The sequence below is a fragment of the Egretta garzetta genome, unplaced genomic scaffold, assembly GCF_000687185.1.
Source record: "Egretta garzetta isolate BGI_Z169 unplaced genomic scaffold, ASM68718v1 scaffold44, whole genome shotgun sequence".
NCBI lineage: Eukaryota > Metazoa > Chordata > Aves > Pelecaniformes > Ardeidae > Egretta > Egretta garzetta.
The window spans coordinates 1,603,573-1,625,454 of record NW_009259490.1 but is presented as its reverse complement, the minus strand read 5'-3'; the positions used below and the strand labels follow the sequence as shown (position 1 = coordinate 1,625,454).

General features: G+C 38.3%; 1 protein-coding gene across 1 annotated transcript in view; it reads left to right on the top strand.

The window, feature by feature from the left end:
• The first annotated feature begins 1,495 nt into the window (after window positions 1-1,495).
• The window catches only part of MUC2 (mucin 2, oligomeric mucus/gel-forming), a 54,829-nt gene continuing 34,442 nt past the window's right edge, over window positions 1,496-21,882 (top strand). Inside the window, exons 1-23 of the mRNA XM_009637313.1 lie at window positions 1,496-1,565; window positions 3,168-3,432; window positions 5,779-5,893; window positions 6,580-6,670; window positions 7,070-7,179; window positions 7,416-7,632; window positions 8,087-8,212; window positions 8,925-9,042; window positions 9,367-9,505; window positions 10,109-10,219; window positions 11,209-11,278; window positions 12,873-13,010; window positions 14,151-14,315; window positions 14,929-15,023; window positions 15,945-16,075; window positions 16,741-16,992; window positions 17,884-17,936; window positions 18,206-18,315; window positions 18,757-18,911; window positions 19,356-19,494; window positions 20,057-20,167; window positions 20,447-20,626; window positions 21,630-21,869. Coding sequence (XP_009635608.1) covers window positions 1,496-1,565; window positions 3,168-3,432; window positions 5,779-5,893; window positions 6,580-6,670; window positions 7,070-7,179; window positions 7,416-7,632; window positions 8,087-8,212; window positions 8,925-9,042; window positions 9,367-9,505; window positions 10,109-10,219; window positions 11,209-11,278; window positions 12,873-13,010; window positions 14,151-14,315; window positions 14,929-15,023; window positions 15,945-16,075; window positions 16,741-16,992; window positions 17,884-17,936; window positions 18,206-18,315; window positions 18,757-18,911; window positions 19,356-19,494; window positions 20,057-20,167; window positions 20,447-20,626; window positions 21,630-21,869 — 3,201 coding nt within the window. The remainder of the gene's footprint in view (window positions 1,566-3,167; window positions 3,433-5,778; window positions 5,894-6,579; window positions 6,671-7,069; window positions 7,180-7,415; window positions 7,633-8,086; window positions 8,213-8,924; window positions 9,043-9,366; window positions 9,506-10,108; window positions 10,220-11,208; window positions 11,279-12,872; window positions 13,011-14,150; window positions 14,316-14,928; window positions 15,024-15,944; window positions 16,076-16,740; window positions 16,993-17,883; window positions 17,937-18,205; window positions 18,316-18,756; window positions 18,912-19,355; window positions 19,495-20,056; window positions 20,168-20,446; window positions 20,627-21,629; window positions 21,870-21,882) is intronic.

Here is a 21,882-nt window from a genome sequence, read left to right as displayed (position 1 = left end):
AAAAAGGAGTCAGGTCTGCTGTGTACACAGAGTTGCTGTTACAGTTTGCAAAGACTGTATGTGAATTAAATCATGGAGACACTTTTTTCCTGAAGCAATAGTAGTTCCAGACAGTCTATCTAGAAAAACAAAGGGTGGAAAAGAAAAGTTAAAAATAAAGTCTTTTGGGAATCTCTTAAGTATTTTAAATAACATTTCTGAACTAAGAGTTTTGGTGGCATTTGACAGAAAATTCCAGCATGGGAGATGTCTCTGAGTTGTCATAAGAAGTTAGACCTGCTCAAGTAACCATCAGGGAAAGGTCTCTGTAGACAGTATTTCTCCTTTTTTTTCCTCTAAATGGTTTGTTCTAACTGGTTATTACCGTTTTTGTTTCTATTTTCCAAGACGGAAAATCAATTCTACATTTTTCTAGTGATCGACTCCCAAAGGTGAGAAGGGCAACTACTTAATTTCAGTCATGAATGTTGAGTGAATGATACTCTGTATCCCTATGTAAGGATGAGAGAAGTGCAAATCTGTATCCTCAAATAGGAAAAGCGGAAAATCAAAGCTTTTGAGATGTACTGAAGAAAACGGGAAGATGTTTGGGTTGAGACTAGGCTGTACTGGGGATAAAAATAGCAAATAAAAGAAAACAACAGCTAAAGACGATGTCTTTATGTTGGAAGGGTTTTTCTAGTTGACTAAAGCAGCAGGTTCTGTCTGAAGACAGTTGTTATTCAGTCTGGACAGTACAGTACTGTTTTCCCCTTTTCTCTTTTTTCTTTTTCCCCCTGAATCTTAATATGTTGTGAGAATCTCTACAACCTTTTTGATGGGCTTTCTGTTGCACCATGACGATGCTGTGAATTCCTTGAGCTTACCTTGTCATCCCATCTCAGTTATGTTTTGGGCACAATATGCAGTATGGGCTATACCTTTTCTAAGATCCAACAATTACCTACAAAATAGTTTTACAATGCATGTTATATTATTTTTATTTGTAAGGGTTACTGTTGTCTACAAGGAGCTTCACAAACATTGCTTAATTTTTACAGAAATCATTCTATGTGATGGTGAAAAATGAAAAAATCCTTTGGCCTTGAAGCCATTGTTTGAGGGTGTCTCATCCTAAACTTCCTTCAAGGGATTTCTTTTTTCAGCCACTCCAAAATCCACTATTTGTTATAGGAGTTACTGAAGGTTAAACTTGGCATGAGCATTTGAAGTATTTAAAAGCATAGCATCCTGTAGATTAAATAGAGCAATAAAAAATTACATGATTACTGAATCAATATTATACCATTTCCTGTATACTGAATTCCTTAATTTATGATGAAAAATACCTGTCTGTTTACTTCTTATCTTCTGTAAATATCACACCTATTTTTTTACCTCTCCTCTTCCCTCTTCCCTTTGTATCTATTCCCCTGTGATAGAAGCAATTGCATCAGTGGACATTATATAAAGAAAAGTTTTCAGTGGAGTTCCCAGTTCACCCGCCTTAGCCACCATGGGGCTAAGAGCTGCCAGCCTTTTTGTCCTCTGGCTGGCTCTTTCCTATGCAAATGAAATAAGAAAAGGTAAGCTCTAGAAATGAAATGGTAGCAGATTGCCTCCTGGAAAATAGGAAAAGAGGGAGAGAATTAAAATACCACTGCAAAGGCAGAAGGAGGCAGTGCATTTAAATAATGCACTGGAGTTTTAAGGTGCCTTCAATTTCTTAAACTTTCAAATACTGAGTCTGCATGGCTCAGCCAACATAGGTAGATACTGCTATCTTTGGAGACATTAATACCTATATCTACTGCAATAATATCTAGATGGATGTGCTTGGAAAATATTGTCAGTGTTACTTTTCTTTCCATGTGTTGAGACTTTCCTAGATATGGCAACTACGCGGCAGAAAGCAACTATATGAGTTTGGGAGTTTTATTGTTACAGCAATGAAGAACGTGGATGACTGCCTTGCATTACTTTGGAATGACATAAATACTTTCTTCAAAAGTGAACGTAGTAACATTAGACAAAGGTCATTCTGTCATTCAGGACATTAATAATCCATCTGTTAAAGCTCTGATTTACTCTATTTGTTATCAAGTTCAAAGTGTTGCAATTGAGCTCTTGTACTGAAAACTGTTTTTGGAGGAATAGGTGATGAATTTTGTGCAGTGATCAGGTTTGGGGTATTGCTCTTGGTCTGCCACATCTTGAATTCAGCAATGGGAGGAAAGCGTTATCTTGCATTTGGTATCCCAACTGTGAGCTCTGGGAAAATCTCTGTGTAGACTTCCTGGTGGAGAGACAAGCATACCAGCCTGGCTGGATGTATCTGGTATGATTGATATCATCAAAGTACAATAACTTAGAGGTCCCCTTGGTAGTTTGTGCCAGTGAAAGAAAATCTCGTGAAGATGAGTGGCATGTGTGCTTTTGGTACCTTGGCAAGCTTCCCAAGTGTGAGCTTGAGATTAATCAGATACTTTATTAATTTGTATTATTTCTTGGTATAGGTGGCTGGGAACAGAATTAATATCATCATCTTCATCTTTTGCTATTGGAAAAAAAAAATTTTTTTTTTTTTTTGCTCCTACCATGGTTATTTTCTGATCTGAAGAATTTATATTCTGTAGTAATAGAAATCACCACTTGTGTTAGGAAGAGAAGGAATTCTTAAAAAACTTCTGTTGCTCACAAGTCCTTTCATAACATCCAACCTATTTGCCTTCCAGAGTAGGAGTGGTACTTCCTTGGCTTCCTAAGTCTGTGTGTTTCTAGTGCATGGTGCATCAGGGAAGAAAATAGCTCTTAGAAATACTTAATATTGCTAAAAGTAATACTGTGATTCAGAATAAATTCATATGTTTAGAAAAGCAATTCCATTGCACTGGTGCACCAACTTGTTAGTGGTCAAGTTTCCCCATCTCATACAGACAAGTTCCTTTACCTCAGTGAGGATTATAAGATATACCCAGATCTCAGCAGTATTTGTTAATGTCTTATTTTCTGTTAGAGAATCACACCTCTTCTGCCTAACAGGCAGACACTTGATCAGGCTTGAGATTTGTGGAATCACTGTGCACATGCAAGTGGTTTCTACTGTAAAATGCAACGTTTACCTTTTCTTGATGCTAGCTTGTTCATTTAACTTTTTTCATGCCCGTTTCTTTTTCACCACTTAACAGGAAGGACAAGAAACCATGGCCACTATGTCTGCAGCACTTGGGGGAACAACCATTTCAAAACTTTTGATGGAGACATCTATCAATTCCCTGGCATTTGCGAGTATAATTTTGTTTCTGACTGCCGAGAGTCTTACAAGGAGTTCTCTGTCCACATTCAGCGTGCTCTGAATGACAATAAACACCCTGAGATCCAGTATATTCTGATAACAGTCAAGGACTTCACGGTGTACCTCAGACCAAAACTGGCTGTGGTGGATGGGCGGATGTAAGTTCCTTTAGTATAATAGTATTTCAGAGAAATGTGCTGGGAAGATAAAAGCAGGATTAATTCTTTACACAGCTGTCTGTATACTATTAAGGTAACTGCTGCAAGCATTTCTGCAAGCAAAAATAAAGCCCTTGGAAATCCAGCATAAAAATTGCTTTGAGGAGGGGCTTTAGCATGAATCATCATTTCTACCCTGGCCTAAAGGATGATTTAATTGCAAGTCAGGAAGAGGTCTGAGTGAATTGTTCTTCTTCTGGTTGTGCAGGAAACAATGCAGCTCATGAGCCAGATCTTTCACTGGCATAAAAAGACATAGCTTCATTTGTTTTGTGGCATCACCTTGAGTTTACCTTAGCAGATGGTCTAGCAAATCCTCAAAAATGAAGATGCATTTATCCAGGGTCTTTTTTTCTTGTGGCAGAAGAGGGGTGTTTTTTTCTGATCTTCATACATAATTCTTTAAGGTCCGATGGCCATTCCTCAAGGGATTATAACATTTATAATGCAGGTAAAAATTTACATTAATTTGTGTGTGGCAATATGTACTTTTTCAGTGAGCTGTAGTATTTTTCTCCTCCTTTAACGTGGTCACACAAGGAACTAGTCTGACACCATTACTGGTGCCAAGCAGTGTCTTAGCCTAGCCTTTCTGATTGTTAGCCTAGCCTTTCTGCGTATGTATATACACAAACTGTCTGCTACTATGTCTTAGCATAATTTAAACAAAATCCTTTCTAGTGTCACTGTAGGATTGGGTTTTGTTCAGAACTCAGCTTTTGCTCTGAAGTTTGGAAGCCACTGCAATGAAAATCTCTTCGAAGATAGAAAATAACATACAGTTTTCCAAGGATCATACCAGAATGCATAACAACATGAAGTTATAAAAAATGCATTCTTGCCCCCAGTTGAAACACCCTTTATTGTATACTCAGGTCTTTAAAAGAACTCAATGAAAAACAAGTTTAGAAATCCTTTAAACATTGTTTTTTCTTAAACCAAGCATCTTTTTGACTTAGGTAGTTTTCCTAAAACAATAGATCCCTTCTGAACAGTTTTTTGCTGCATGGGGGATTTCGTTTTTTGTATAACTTAATTTCTCGTATTGCTCTTTAAATGACATATGATCCATTGTCATGTAAAATAACATTTCACACTACTGAAGTGAAAACTGTAAAGTAGAAATATGTATGAATTTGCCTTTTGGTACCTGATCCACTGATTTATTGAATGTCTAGTGTTCGGTATGGGGGGAATATCTGAAAGCTCTCATAAGGCCTCCATTGTCCAGAGGATGAACAATGCAGCCTAAAGTAGAAATAATGGTTCCTGAATTCCCACCTAGTATTTAGATGTGTAAGTCATTTGGCCATGTTAAAAATGCCTGAGGTAAATAGTTGGAAAAATCCCAGTGGCAGGAAATTAGGAGATAAAATTCTCCCAGTCAAAAGACTATTTAAGAGGAGGTGTGCATAGACATACATGAATCCTGATAGGTAACAATTATATTGGCAAATCTGTAGAAAGTTAACTGGTTATTTCATCTGGACTCCAGTTTGTACTACTTCTGTTTGAACACACTCTAGTTCTTTAGATTTTATAGGATGAGGCTGCTTGCCACAATCCCTTTACTGCTGAATAAAATTCAGCACTGTGTCTTGTTACCTAGTGCACTGTAAGTCAGACGTGCAAGAACAGGAGAGAGGTCCGGTGAACTGATTCTTTACTCAAAACCATCTATGCTCAGCGTTGTGCAAAATATTAGCATGCCTTGCTGTCACCATTAATAAGCTTAGTCCTGTCAACTGAAAACTAATGAGCTAACTACTGAAACAAACTACTGAATTCCTCTTAATGTGTTCCTTTCTTTTCAAACTTCTATTGTTGGTCCCTGTATCTGCTTGTGCTTTTTGAGCTCTCTCTTGAGGAGGAAGATCCTTTCAAAGGAACATTCATTCTCTCTGAAATGGTTGTCATATCTTTTGGTTAAGAAAAGCTTCGATTTATGTTGTTCTTTCATTGAAGTAAATTATTAGCAAGTGTTTGAATATCCTCTGTTAATACCACAATGATGATGGATTTTCCTTTAAGTTGAAGACATCTGACATTTTGGCTTTTTTTCTTAAAGAACCCATACCCTTGGGGAGGCTTTGCCTCTGAAATTGATTTGCCTTTTAAAGACAATGAGTTACCACATCAAGTGTCAGACAATTTTATGCCTCATTAAAACAAGGCATCCTGTGCAGCTAGGATCAGGTAGACAAAGACTGGTTTCATTAGAGTATTTGGTTTATTAGAGACATTTATGTTTCCATAGTAATGCAAAGTCTCTGATTTTCTTCCTAGTGTGAAGACACCTTACTACAGCTCTTCTGTGCTCATTGAGAGCAATGACATTTACACCAAGGTTTATGCCAAATTAGGGCTGATTCTGATATGGAATCAGGAAGATGCACTAATGGTATGTAAGATGAAAGTCTTTTTTTATTGGTATTTCCTGGGTTTAACAGACTACTGTACACTCAACAGAAGTACAGTCTCACGAACTGAACAGAGCTAGAGTGTTAGGCTGACCTATCCAGCTGACACTCATAGTACCTTATTTTGAAAACCTAAAGTTCCTTTCTCTGCAATGTGGTAGAAGTAGCAGTATGGTATGCAGATGATCCTGTTGGTCTCACGAAAGGGAGAAGGAGCTTTCTGAGAAATAACTAATGTTTTTGCTATAACACCCCCACAATCCAATCTGCATTTTCCTTCCTCTGTCTTTTAAAGGACTGCCATCATCAACTTCCTAATTTAAAGAAAGACTTAATTTTTATCCCAGTGGGGAAAAAAAGGAGAAAAACGAAACAAAAGTCTTGTGATTCTAAGAATGCTTTCCTCTTCATCTTTATCACCACGGTGGTTACTGCCATTATTGATATGCAGGAGCTTCAGTCACTTCTTTCTGTTTTCTCTCTTGCTTTTTGCATCTAGCTGTGTTTATCAACTATGTTACAAATTCATTAGCAGTGGCTACTTCTCTAAGAGTTTTGAGCTCACCATCAGTTTGCCATTTAACAACTTCCCTTTTGAATCTTCTGTGCTTTGGAATCTCTGTGTGCTCCAGATGATTCTTTTCTGCTTTTTCTTTCCATTACCTAGGTGGAGCTGGACAGCAAATTTAATAACCATACATGTGGTCTCTGTGGGGATTACAATGGTGTTCCAATCTACAATGAGTTTATCAAAGGAGGTGAGTCATCCTACAATACTGACAGTTATCAGCCTATCTTCTGTGATAAGCATTGTGCATAGGAGCATCACAGGGGAGCAAATTTCACCTGAGAGATTTCTGTGATTGCCCCAGAATAGACATTATGTTCCAGTGCTGCATTCCTGGTCTAAGGTTATTTTATTCCAGATGAATCATCTTGTTCTTTTCCCTACTGGCTGCCATTTCTTGTTACCACTTTAAATTTTGTAAGCACATTCAGACGTAATAGACATAATTCAGAGCAGAGACCTGTTTCTGACAGGGATATTTGATACCATAGTAACTGTTTTCCTTGATCAGTAGAGTCCCAGTAATCAGATGTTCCTTGTTGTCAGTTTTTGGGGCTCAGCAATCCTCTTTGTAATTTTTTTCTCATAGGTGCAAGCTACAATTCAATTACATATGGGAATTTACAGAAGATCAGCAAACCCAATGTCAAATGTGAAGATCCTGATGAAACTCAAGCTCTTCCAAGCTGTAATGGGCATGTGAGTATTCCTAGTGGCTAACTTCACTTGCATGGGCACATGGAGTTATCCTTGTGCTACAGGAGGTTAGTGTGTGAAGTTCCGGGGAGGCTTTGTCCCTTCCAGGGCAAATGGTTTCTTCTTCCTTTCTTGAATAACTGTTGCTGTTCAGAAGACAACAGTTTTTATGACACGACAGGAAGTGTCTAGAAGCTCAGTTGCTTATAAATCTCCTAAATACTATACTTCTTCCGTAGCGTGATGAGTGTGAGAAGTTGCTGACTTCCTCTGCATTTGCTGATTGTCAATTACGTCTTAATTTGGAAATGTACATCCAAGCCTGCATGCAGGACAAGTGTGCATGTAATGGAAGTGAGGACTCCTTCTGCCTCTGCAGCACCATCTCTGAGTATTCTCGCCAGTGTTCGCATGCGGGTGGCCGTCCGGGTGAATGGAGGACACAGTACTTGTGCCGTAAGCAGCTATATAAATTTTACAAAGAAACAAATATTTCGTGGATGTAGCACTGTGAAACATTTAAATTCATTCCTTCTTTACAAAACTATAGACATATTACAAATTGCATACCAGTAGTGCAATAAACTACATACTATGTTCTTCCTGTTTTCTTCTTCTATTACCCTAGTTATTAAGAAATCTTTTTCAGCAAGTAGCAATTCCCTTCCCGTGAAAAAACTGTCAGGTCTGATGCTGCAGATGACTGGGATAATTGGATCTATTCAAGACCAAAACAAGAAAATATAAAAAGCAGGCAAAGTAGTTCAGAAAGAGACAAACATGCTTTGCCAGATGGAGTCTGGCTTGGTACAGCTATGGCTTGAGGGTCATAGGAGGTATGATCTGTGGTTTATGAAGAACGATGGACTTCATACTCAAATAACTGGTGGTGTCTTTCTCGTTCTTTCAGCCAAGACCTGTCCTGATACCATGATCTATAGAGAAAGCAGCTCGCCCTGCATGGATACATGCTCGCACTTGGAGGTCAGCAGCCTTTGTGAGGAACACTACATGGATGGTTGTTTCTGCCCTGAAGGCAAGTGTTATTCTAGCTATTGTATATGGAACAAAACCAAGAGCTCTGGCACAGGAGTTCATAGCTAAAATATTAAAAGTAGTCAAATTAGATCTTAAAAATTAGTACTGCTACTCATTATTCCCTCCCCAGGGGAACATAATTATAAGGTTTTTTAAAAAGAAGGTCATAATTGATTAATTAGTGATTTTATAGTTAAATCATATTAACATAATGACAGGTAATAAATCTGCTTTTTAATTCTCAACAAATGGAATTCTGCTAATACACAGAAAGTCATGGGGTTTAGGTTGAATAATTCTGAGGCAATGGACATTATTGGCCCAGAGAATGATAATGAGGCATAGTGAGTGACATTTTCAGACTTACCATCAACCTTGGGGAAAAACATTATAATGATAGTCTACAGAGTATGCCAGAAGGACTGAAAATCTACAAATGTAAAATTCTGAGATTATTATTATACTTATATTAAGCTTTTCATCTGTGTATAGTTACATAAATGGATAGACTTAGATTTTCAAAGCTGTATAAAAGTGTTTTCCATGTGTCTTATAATATAAAAAGTAGAAACAGCATTCCTCACAGTTTTGATAATCTCAGCCTCTGCTTTCTGTGTCAAGTTGAGAGCATGCCTCCTCTGCGAGTTTCTCCTCTGTGCAAAATGTTTATTACGGAAAGAGCTGGAATAGTTTACTGTTCTGCTTTACAGGAACCGTGTATGATGATATTACTGAAAAAGGCTGCGTACCTCCTAGCCAGTGCCACTGCAAGCTCCATGGAAAGGAGTATTCACCTGGAGAAAACATTACCAATGAATGTGAAGAATGGTAAGGATCATGGTTGTTTACACACCTTTCTTTGAATGATTGTAAATGGGTCTGTCTGTGCTTTTCAATCTTCCACTTAGTCATAGGACACTTCCTGAAAACATTCTGAACTTAACATTTATGTTGCATGTCTATACAATCAATTTTCTGAAATGTTTTCTTGTATCTATGGCATATGGCAGGGGGGAAATCTTAAGGAAACAGTCAAAAACAGTTTTTAAACACTGGGGGATATCTTGCAGTTTGTTAGATATACAGATGCTTTCAGTGCTCTCAGCTCCTGTAGTATCTACAAGCATTTTTCTATTATTTGTGTGTTTATAGCACCTGTGATTCGGGCAGATGGACGTGCAAAGATCTACCCTGTCCAGGCACATGTTCAGTGGAAGGAGGTTCCCATTTTACCACCTTTGATGGGAAGAAATACACCTTCCATGGAGACTGTTACTATATGTTGGCCAAGGTACTGTGTACTGTAGAGCTTTTCTCTTGTAAATACAAGTGTCTGTGCACAGATATGTAGCAGCTGTGAATTGTTGTTTTATTCTATGTTTATGAGGTAAGGGAAGCAGAAATGCTAAAAGCTGTACTGGAAAGTTCAGGATGGGCTGTAATAGCCCTAGGGGGAAGTTGGGCATGTACTGCAATGGGTGGTTAACTTAGATAGTAGACTATGTATGCTGTTATTATCCAGGGAAGTCCTTCATGTGCAAGAAATCAAAGGATCGCTCTGGCTGCATGAATAGGTAGACTTGAAAAATTGGCAGTTCTCAGGACTAGAAGCTCTCAGCCATATATGTAATAGCTGTTTCTGTGTCTGAGTGTCAGTCAGCTAAGGAAAGGAGCTAGGCATCTATTTCATTCATGGCAAAGATCTTGTTGAACTAGAAACCATACCACTGTTGAAAGATGGCTCAGCTTCCAGAGCCAGTGCTGAAATGGTGGTCTTAACAGCCAAGTTCTACAGTAATTGTTATTGTAACTGATGACTTCAGTCTTTGATTTGCAAATAATCTTTTGAGATTCTTGATTGGACTAATGGACATTTATTTCCCTGCGATTGTAGGGTACTGTAAATGACAGTCATGCTCTCCTGGCAGAACTGGCTCCCTGTGGCTCCACAGACAGGCAGACCTGTTTGAAGACTGTTGTGCTGTTAGTAGATCACAAAAAAAATGTAAGTGTTCTGTGGGTTCTGCTAGATATGCCGTTGTTCCACAGTAAGGGAAATATGCTAATTCTTCTGGAGTTGCTATTGTGTATAGATAAGGCACCTCAGACAGCCTGAAAAACAACTCGGGCTTCTGCCTCGAGAGCTCAAAATAGACCTAAACTGAACAAAAGATGAGATTCAAATAAGCTGACGTTTTCCTCTCTCTTTCCTTCTCTGCTCTGAGCTATATGATTATTCTCACTGTATTCTAGGCTGGCTGAAAGTAAGAGTACCATTCTTCCTCCCCTCACAGTATTTTACCCTTATTCAGATACAATTTTCTAGATCTAATTGAGTCCTTTTCAGAAGAGACCTCATCTTGGAATACTGATACGATCCAACCTCTTAAATATTTATAGTTTCATTCACTTTAGTATTCTGTTTGGTTATGGGAATATCTAGACTATATTCATACATAATTTTACATACTTACACCCATAATGTTCTTCCTGTGTTTCTGGTCTTCCATGTCCTTGCCAGCATAACTAGAACAAAACCAAACCAAGTTAGAAACCCATCATATTATGTTTCTGTATGTACAGACTAGCATTTTATGAGGAAGTTTGACAAACTGCTTTCTTACCATGCCAGAATCACACTAAAATATTACACTGAAGCTTTTATAGGGAATAGGAACTCACTATAGATCCTGAAGGCCCAATATTTTCTTTTACTTGCTGAAGCCAAGGTGCCCAATATTAACAAGCTTTGCATTTCGTTACTGCTATAAATTGTTGTAGGCAGGTGTAAGTGAAAAACTGAATAGCAAGATGAAATGTTACTTGTACCCTACAGGTCTGCTGCCACATTCAATTTTCAGACAGATTCTTCCTTTCAAAGATTTTAAGTTCTACTCACAGTCTAAATGTGCGAAATGTCTCCCTTCCTTTTTTTTTTAGTTCCTTTTCCTCTCAGTACCTGGAACCTCATTGATTCTATTTGCTATTACACAGGTGGTGGTTTTCAGACCAGATGGCACTGTCTTACTGAATGAGATGACAGTGAATGTGCCTCATGTGTCAGGTAAGGGACATAGCCTTGTGTGTTGTGTCACACACTTGACTTCTTGGGGGGTTGGGGGTGGGTATTTTTTCAGAGGCAAAAGTGGAAGAGGCATACGAAACGTGTTCAGATTTTGTAACAGCTTGGGGATGAATATGATTTAAAAGTTGTCACTGAGAGTGTCGTGGACAGACTGACTCTTTTCAGTGGATGATTGAAAAAAAAAAGGCTCTTCATTTTTTTCATACATCTTGAATGTACTTCGGCATGTAGCTTGGGAAAGAGGAATTGTCATGGCTTAAATTTAAAGCAGATAACTTAACCTGCCTATAAAGAGGGGTATTTTGCACTTCCCAAGCCTGGCTGCATGGTGTTGACATGTCCTGGCTCTCAGTCATGGTGAGGCTCAGGCATGTGTACCCCACCCAACTTCTTCCCCATGTTTTTGGGGTTTTTTTGGGGTTGTTTGTTTGGTTTTTGTTTTGTTTGTTTGTGTGGTTGTGTGTGTATGTTTGTTTTTTGCTGTGGGAAGAAAGGCTGGCAGAAGGTAATGGCTGTATTTGCTGGTCAACCAGGGCAGGAAAGAAGGTCATACTGTGTAGCACCCCCTCATCTTCCCAGCTTGAGACATCATCAACTTTTTATATAATCAGTGGATTTAGACAGACACTTTCAGAGGCTGACTCAGATCACCTAATTTAGGAGCCTAACTTCTGGTGGAAGGTCACTATCAAACAGCATCTGTGAGCTCTGGGAGTAACTTTTGAAAGGAATATAGAACTTCTCTTTATCGATTCTTTTTAGGTATGCTCAGGCAGCACACTGACACCGTATGTGTTGCTTCTTATTTACCGGCCTATCTGCAGATGGTATATTATTTGCAAGAAAGTAATTCTTTATCTGAATTTCAGATTGGATGTTAGGAAAAGGTTCTTCACTGAGGGGGTGGTCAATACCTGGAACAGGGTCCCCAGGGAAGTGGTCGTGGCACCAAGCCTGTCAGAGTTCAAGGAGTGTCTAGACATTGCTTTTAGTCATGTGGTTTAGTTTTAGGCAGTCCTGCAAGGAGCAGGGAGTTGAACTCAGTGATCCTTACAGGTCCCTTCCAGCTCAATATATTCTATGATTCTAATTAAGAAGTCCAGTTCCTCCACTATGCTGATTTTGTATGTCAGTTCTGCTGATTTTTCTCTAATGGCTTAACTTACGTATAAGCATCTAACATTTCATTAGTAGCATATTTAGCTATGTATTGGCTTGTAGAGACATGACTATTACTTACTGTATGCGACAGTGCTGGGGTAATACTTTCTCAGAAAATCTCTTGCTCTTCAGATTGCTCAGCCTTAATGAGTTAGCATTGAAGCTGTATTGCAGAAAATCTGAATTTGGTTGTGATCCCAGGGATAAGTCATTATAGGTAATCAACTTGTTAGGTTAGTGGGGACCACCATTGTGTCTAGTGGGGCCAGTGATTTTTAGAGGAAAAAAACCTATGAATTTGATCCTGATCTCAGAGTTTTCATGGCACGTGATACCTTAAAATCTAGTAAGAAGTGTTTCTTTTGGCAGCCTATGTGTATGTTTACTACACAGTTTATGTTTTGTTTTTCAGCCAGCTTCTCAGTATTCAAGCCATCTTCCTACTACCTTGTTGTGCAAACTGCTTTCAGGCTTCAGCTGCAGATCCAGTTGTTTCCAGTCATGCAGCTGTTTGTGACTGTGGATCAATCAGTTCAAGGAAAACTTCAAGGCAAGCGTCTATTCAAATGGGAAGCAAAGCCATGCTGAAGAGTCCTGTATTCTTCACATGAGTGATAATTTGCACTACTTACTGATTCAAGAGGAGGAAACTAAAATCAGAAACAAAAACATTTGAAGAGAATTGAGTCAAGCAAACGAGAAATGCGTTTTTATTATTTCATATTGAATTGACCTATCACTGCAGTACCAGTACATCAGTGTTTCTTAGAATATTTCTTATATTTGTATTCAGTTTAATTTCTAACTATCGACAAAACCAGGCTTTTGGTGCATTTTGTGGTTTTAATATCATCAGAAAGCATAAAAAATACAGGTGTTAGGGCAGTGATGTCCTGAGGCAGAGTTATCTTCATGAAGACTAGTCTTCTAGCATGGCCAGCAGGTCGAGGGAAGTGATTCTGCCCCTCTACTCTGCTCTGGTGAGACCTCACCTGGAGTACTGTGTCCAGCTCTGGAGCCCTCAGCACAAGGACATGGAGCAGTTGTGGTGGGTCCAGAGGAGGGCTACGAAAATGATCCGAGGGCTGGAGCACCTCTGCTATGAGGACAGGCTGAGAGAGTTGGGGTTCTTAAGCCTGGAGAAGAGAAGGCTGTGGGGAGACCTTACTGCGGCCTTTCAGTACTTAAAGGGAGCCTATAGGAAAGATGGGTGAAAATCTTTTTAGTAGGTACAGCTGTGACAGGACAAGGGGTAGTGGTTTTAAACTAAACCAGGGTAGGTTTAGACTGGATATAAGGACAAAATTCTTTACAGTGAGGGTAGTGAAACACTGGAAGGGGTTGCCCAGAGAGGTGGTGGAGGCCCCATCCCTGGGAACATCCAAGGCCAGGGTGGCCAGGGGTGCTGATCTGGTTAGCGGTGTCCCTGCTCCCTGCCGGGGGGGTTGGGCTGGGTGACTTCTAGGGGTGCCTTCCAACCCAAACCATTCTGTGATTCTCAAGAGGTTAAAGATTTAAAATAGGGCTCCTAAATATTTAGTACTTATAGTATGCATTAATAGTGAGGTGGAATAATCAGCTGTATGAATTTCTGTTTCTAATGTTTGTGATCAGTTGTCCCTTTTCCTTTGACCTTTTAGAGTGAGAATGAGTAATAACTAGGTAAAATTTTCACCTTGTTTGTCAATAGGTCTTTGTGGAAACTTTAATGGAATGGAAGGTGATGACTTTAAAACAACCAGTGGGCTGGTAGAAGCTACAGGATCTGCCTTTGCTAACACATGGAAAGCTCAGTCCACATGTACAGACCAGGTAGAAAAGCTGGAAGACCCCTGCAGTCTTAGCATTGAAAGTGGTAAGCACACTAAGAAGTCAGATGGTTGGTTTCTGCCAGAACGAACAATGTTTGTATATTATAGCAACAGGCATGTAGGAGTTGTAGTGCAGCATTGAAGTTTTTTTTTGGTTTTTTTTTTTTTGAGGACTGTAAATAAATAATTAATTTCTGCAAGTATGTATACATATGAGCACTGATTTTGTATCAAATTGAAGTGAAAGTTTAGGGGCTGATGGTAAAGAAATACTGAGCTGGAAGATAGGGAAGCAAGGTCATTCATCTATATTATCTGCAAAGGCAGCTTTTATTTCCTAATAGTATTTATCCCCACGTTTAACTTAACTTTATGGTCCCCAAATGGAAAGGGCTGTCACAATTCCGTGTAGACAAGCTGCAGCAGTAAGATACAATTTTTGGTTTTATGATTGTGTGTCTACTGCTAGATAACCGAATTGGAGAATAGAAATACATGTGCAGTGATTGAATGTAGTTTCTCCACTCCCCAAAGTGCACACATTTCTCTCATTTGTATTGTTGTGTTGCATTTTTGTGACAACATGGCTAGACATGGCACAAGGAAGATTAGTGAATGTAATGAATAGAGTAATTTAATTTTTCTCCTTTTTTGCAGCAAATTATGCTGAGCATTGGTGTTCTTTGCTGAAAAACCCAGAGGGTCCTTTTGCAAGATGTCACTTAATCATTGATCCTTCAGAATACTATAAGGTATTGTAATCTTGCACTCTTTTTAGTACTGCTTTATTTCAGATGGGTGACTGTAGACATTTATCATTGTTCAAATATTTGAGACATTACTTAGTAGGCTGCCCATAAGAGCTGGTGACATTTTTTACAGTGATTAACTAAGGCAGTATAGCATGCATCCAAAGTGTCTCCTATGACAAGATTCTTATGGAATGCTGCTGAAGGAAAAGGTAAATTTTTTCTTCTGGTTTCTTATGTTTTGCAATTAATTTACATTTTTATTGTATCGGATATTTGAACTGGAAAGAAGAGTGAAGAGATGCAGGTGTGCACAGTAAGTTTAAGTCTACCCTTACACATTAGTTGCTATTAAGTCAGAAAAAAAAGGTAAATTTTTATTAAGTTTCCTGTATTGGTTGGAATATGGCACCAAATAATTTTCGTGCCAGAATCTCCATGATTTCTTTTTCCCCTGAGCTCATCACTGTTGAGTGGTAAGTGAGGCTTACCTGAGCAAAAAATTTCTGCGTCTTTTCCATGCCTGGCACTCAGTCTGAGCTCAAATTTTGTGAAGATCTTCATAGAGCTGGTTAATATTTTGCATTATGACTTCCAATTTTTATGGATCTCTGCATTTCTAAGCTATAACTGAGAAAGAATGGTATCAAGATCCTATAAGAAAAGTGTTGTTAGGAGGCTGGCTACTTTTTAAATGTTCAAGAGGCTTGGCTTAGGTTAGGATAAGCATGCAAACGTTTTCATTGTGTATGAAATGAAGCAGCACTTTCAGTTGCTGGTCTTTGGCTGTTCCTTCCATTGTTCTCTGATCATGGGAATTAATAAAAACAACATCAGAAAAAGGATACAGAATATTTCATAGCAACTGAGTGCAACTGGCCATTGGTTTCCTGTGGCTTACTGACCCTTTTGTTCTTTTTTCAGAAATGTAAATATGACACCTGCCTCTGTGAAGACAATGAAGAATGCTTATGTGCTGCCCTGTCCTCTTACTCAAGAGCCTGTGCTTTCAAAGGAATCATACTGGGAGGCTGGAGAAAAAGTGTCTGCAGTAAGTAGTGGAACTGTAATCCCCATGGAACTAATTAGCCATGAGAAATAAGCTGGTTCTCTCTGAATTTGGTTGTCAGTGAACTCAATGTTAAGGGATTTGGAGTGTCTTAGAAATGTCTAATGGACTTAAAAGAGACAATTCTTATAATATTTACTAATTCATGTTATATTCTTTAGCTGTCATTTGTTCATGACGTTTAAAAGTAGAAAGCGATATTTTCCACTTTCACCTTCTTTCCCCAGTTTTAAATAATGATGCTGTTTCTATCTTTGACTAATGGAATCTCAGCCATCATGGCTTTTTCATTGTCTCTGCTTATCAGTGTCTTCGTTTATCATTGTGCTTGCTTTTCATCAACGGTACAGTATTGTTGAGAGCAGGAGTTTATTATATGGTGCTCTCTTCTCTGTTTATCAGTATTAAAAACAAATATGGGTATGAAAGTAGAAACTATTAGTAGCAGTTAAAAAGAAGTCATCAACTAGTAAACAAAGTTAGGCTAGCGTTACTTGTGACTTACCGTATTTTTGTACTTTAATAAAATCTAAGGGAATGTTTTTACTGTTGCATGCTGTGCAGGCAAAGAAACCAAACCAGAAATGTCAAGGTTAAATTGCCCATCCTGCATCCTTTATTTATCAATTTGTTTCTTTTCCTTCTAGCTAGAGAATTGTCTGCCTGCCCAGGAAATCAAATCTTCCTTTACAACCTTACAATGTGCCAGCAAACCTGTCGTTCCCTTGCTGATGGTGAAAAGCATTGCTTGCAAGACTTTGCTCCTGTGGATGGCTGTGGCTGCCCATATAACACATACCTGGATAACCAGGATACCTGTGTGCCCATCTCCAAGTGCCCATGTTATTACAAGGGATCATACCTGGAACCGGGAGAGTATGTCACAAAAGATGGAGAACGCTGGTATGTTTTATTGTGTCGTCTTGGTTTTGGGGATAAAAGCCCTTTTAAAATTTGCTTATTATGTGTAAGCTGCTTAGCGCTTTTTGGTGCTTTAATGAACATTTGTAATACGTTTCACACCATCTTCGTGCTGAGCAAAGCATCACCCTGTAGCAATGTAATTTATTGGTAATTGAGAAGTGCAGCTTTGTTTGGAGGTGTGAGTACTGGCCTTCACAGATAAATGTTACTCTGAAACTGCGCTGTTAATAGCATTTTGTTGAGCAGAGGGGTAAAAGGAAGATAAAAGGCCACCTATAATGTTGTGTTGCTATTTCCTTTTTTGTCAGATACAGATTGCTTGTCTTTCCCACTGGAGGAAGGTCCCCTTGATATGTATTTACAGTAGCACAAAGGCTTTTGAAAGCTTCTGGTATTTTTTATCACGAACTCTGACAACTGTTTGCTGCATGAATCATCAGTGCAGACTGAAATATGTCATTCTCTCATCTGGCAGATGAAGCATACAAGCCAACAAATTTGCAGCACATGAATTGAATAGGCATGAAAATATACTGTGTATCCAAATGAAGGCTTTGATTTAAATTGTCATTATTATCTGTTTCATTACTATCTGTTCCCTGAGTCATCAAAAAGCATACTATTAAGGATTAATAAAATAGCTGTCATTCCTTAAAACATAACCTTTTTATGCCTAAAATCTTGCTACAGTTTTTCTCCAAGTGAAAGTTCATGAGCGTGCTTCAGTAGAGTTCACCTTGAAATATCAGTAGAAATTATGCAGGACATGTCTGATAAATACTGTCAAATTCATATAAAAAAAATCCTTAGATTTAAATTCAAGACACTGAGCTTACTTTTTTCTTAATTTCTACTTCACTTCTTTTCTAGTGTTTGCCGAAATGCAAAGGTCCAGTGTACTTCAGTGACATTAAGAATGAAAAGTAAGTGACATTCTATAAAGTAAAATAAAATAGCCCAATCTCCAAACCCAAACCTACACTTTCTATTTGAATTCTCCACTTATTTTGTGTTTGTTTTTTCTCTTTATGTGAAACAGTTACACATTGTCACTTTTGTTCTGTCTTCACCAAGCCTCTTTTTTTCGTATGGTTAGGCATGCTCTGAGATTTCTGTCTCAGTAACTGCTGCCTTTCACACACGTTTCTTTTGTCTTTTTTTGCTTCATCTACACCAACAATGTACCTTTCAGGTGCAACAGAATGTTCTTCTAACAAGACGTACTTTGACTGCAACGCATCCCCAAAGTGGACTTCCCAAACGCCTGTACAACTTAGCTGTCATACTCCTCAAAGTGATTATGTATGTATTCAGTTTTTCTCCATGTCATGTTTCCTTTATTCTGTGTTCTTTAAATGACACAGTGCAACACACAAAATGCAGTTGTAACTAACAGTTTATTTCTCTTTGGTTTAATCTTCCTTTCTTTTATCCCCAATGTTATTGCTCTGTTGCCAATTTCATGATGATTCCTGTTATGGCCTCCCTCTCCTTTTTTTTTTTTTTTTTTTTTTTTTTTTAACTGTGTCTTCAGTGGAGTTGTACCTCCCAAGTGAGATATGATTTGGGTTCTCAGACAATAAAAAGAAAAACATGAGAAACCTAGAAAGAAAAACCTTATAAAACTAATCAATATTAGGCTGTTTCGTTATAAATGCAGTTGTTACCAGAGTGTTTCTGAAGAAGTAGAAGAAAAATGCAGTGCTTTTTCATAAAGTAACAATTTCTCTTTATATTCCTTAGTTCCAGGCAGAGTGTGTCTCAGGCTGTGTGTGTCCTGAAGGTCTATTTGATGATGGGAGAGGGGGCTGTGTTGAGAAGAAGGAGGACTGCCCATGCACTCATAACAACCAGTGGTATTCTCCTGGACAGAAGTTAGCAGTGGACTGCAACACCTGGTAAGTTCTTCTAGAATATATTCTATGCAGTAAATTAATAGTCGTGTCTAGGCTTATGTACTACAGTGGCTGCAATAGCTGCGAGTATAAATGTTTATTTTCCTATAAACCTATCTTTTTTTGCTATCTGAGGAAATACAGATTGTACTGAAAATATTGGGGTAATAGCTACCTCTGTTTTCAGTAGGCACCTCTTATTGGGAAAGTGCATTGACTTCAAATGTAATTGCTATCAGATCTAAACAATGTAGCTGGCCAGAGTTAAAAATCATGTTATGGGCTTAAAATAGGCTAAGCTATTGAAGTTGAGATTTAAGACACACTGTAACGGGTATTGTGCACATTCTCATGTTGTATCAGGTAGCTGCTTGGTTTGTTCTGCAGTTTTCCAAACAGCACACTCTTGGTGCAATCTGAAAACTCAACTCTTCTGCTCTGTCCTAGTACCTGCCAAAAAGGGTTTTGGAGCTGCACTAAATATGTGTGCTATGGAACTTGTACGATATATGGAAGTGGCCATTATATCACCTTTGATGGAAAATTCTATGACTTTGATGGGCGTTGTGAATATGTGGCTACTCAGGTAATCCTCATCAGGAGGGCTGAAATGGCATCTGATTGCCTTGAAGATCTACTTTCCTCTTTGGTTTTGTCATTTCTTGTTGCCCACCATCACTGTTCCTGAGGTGTTTTACACATTCTGTCAAAACAAATTCTGTGTTTTCAGTGTGGGCAAGCTGTGTGAATTTTTTTTTTTCTGATACAGTGGTCATAAATTGTATGTAACAAGGCTATTTTATAGTGAGAGCTAACAGCTCATTATGAGCTGTGCAATAAAACAAAATTCTGAGTTTACAAGACAAAGATAATTATATTTAAAGATATATTCCTCATTTTGTTTTATTGTCCCACTTGTTTCCCAGGTTTTGCCACACATGGGACTGTAGTAACTGTTTATATGTATGCAGAGATGCACATGTATATGTTTGTGCATCTGTAAAAATACATGTATGTAGGATTTCACATATGAAGCAGCAGTAATGATTTATAGATTGTGGAGATTTAAATAACTGTATTATGAGATTAAACTAAAAATTAAATATTCTACCCAATTTTCTTACGCTCATTTTTTCCTTTTTCAATAGGATTTTTGTGGTGACAAAAATTCCAGCAGTTCATTCAGTATCATCACAGAGAACGTCCCTTGTGGAACTACAGGAGTCACCTGCTCAAAGGCTATTAAAATGTTTTTAGGAGTGAGTATATATCAGTATTCAAGTATTTAAAAAACCCTAATGCTCCCAAGCCACATCCCTAAAAGCAGCTACAATAAGTAAAGGTTAAAGGCCCTACCAAATTAATCTGTAAAGCTGTAGATTATTAGGTACTGAAACCTATATCAAACAAAGGTGTTACAGCACTTTCTGTCATCTTGGAACGCCATCTCAGACTTTCAGAATGAAATGTATTGTTACGAGCATCTAATATTTTATCTCATCATAAAAATTAATGTTACTTCTCTTTTCATCTTTCAGAAAACTGAACTGAAATTGGAGGACAAAGTTTATAAAGAAATTCAGCGAGATATTGGTGATGATGTGCATTATTGGAACAGGACAGTAGGCCTCTACCTTGTTATTGAGGCTAGCAATGGTGTGATGCTTATCTGGGATAAGAAGACTACTGTTTTCATCAAGCTGGCCCCTGATTACAAAGTAAGGACTTGTCTCTTTTTCTGAAGTAGTAGTATGAATAGATAAATGAGATAAGGAAACATAAATATTCTTTTATTCTGACTCTGTGTTTAATTCCTATATCCTCTGCACATTGATGATTAGCTTGCATTATTCCTATCACAGTTGCAGAAGTGCTACTCGAGTTCCTTACAGTCCATCACAATGCATTGCAGAGGATGCATAGCATATGATTGCAATAAAGCTAAACATCTAAGGCATTCTGAGTTTGTGAATATTAAGAGCCAAACATACAAAATAATTTAGAGGGTGCTAACTGACTGTACATGCTCTTGTAAACCTGCAAAGAATCTCAGCCCTGAGTTACAACCAAACTCCCTATGCAGTGTACGGAGATGGTTCTGATTTGTAAAAATCAGCATGGTGAATTAGAGAGTACTGAACTCATTGGGCTGAATGTGGAAGTTGTGGGTTTGTATAAACAGCGTCATACTGTTGCTTGAGGGGGCTGATGTACCTTAAATAGCGCTACCAAAAATTCACTATTATGGGTAAATTGCTAAATTCTTTATTTCAAGAAAAATGTCCTCTTTTTTCCATGGATGAAGAAATGGTGCTCATTATATTAGAAGCTTTTAATAAAAAGTTTTGAGCAGAATGAAATTCCCTCAGGCTTATATTAGTAGCTGAGTTATGATAAATTTAGAAGAATGGAAAATAAATGAATTCTTCTCATCTGAAAGAGGCTTAGCCACTCTTTAGTGTTACAAGTTGGATGAAGGGCCACCACAGAGACATGGAAATACACCAGGTATAATTGGGTTTCAAGGAGGGAAGACATGGCAGCTGAATAGTTAGCTGAGTACACAGACAAATTTCTGTACAAATTATTTGGAAGTAAAGATGAAAATATGTCATTTACACGGAGAGTCAGTTGTCCATTTTAATGTCAGTGTTACTGGAGTCTGTTTCTCACTTCCATGGTGTATTTAAAAACTGTGACTATGTTAATTTTCTTTTCCAGGGCAAAGTGTGTGGTCTGTGTGGCAACTTTGATGACAAGTCTAACAATGACTTTACAACAAGGAGTGGGCTGCAGGAGACTAATGCTCTGAAGTTTGGGAATTCCTGGAAACAGTCTTCCATGTGCCCAGATGTCACACAAGAGATTAAGCCCTGTGATATGAAACCACATCGGAAGTCCTGGGCAGGGAAAGAATGCAGCATCATCCAGAGTGATGTCTTTAAAATTTGTCACTCCAAGGTTTGTAGAGGGC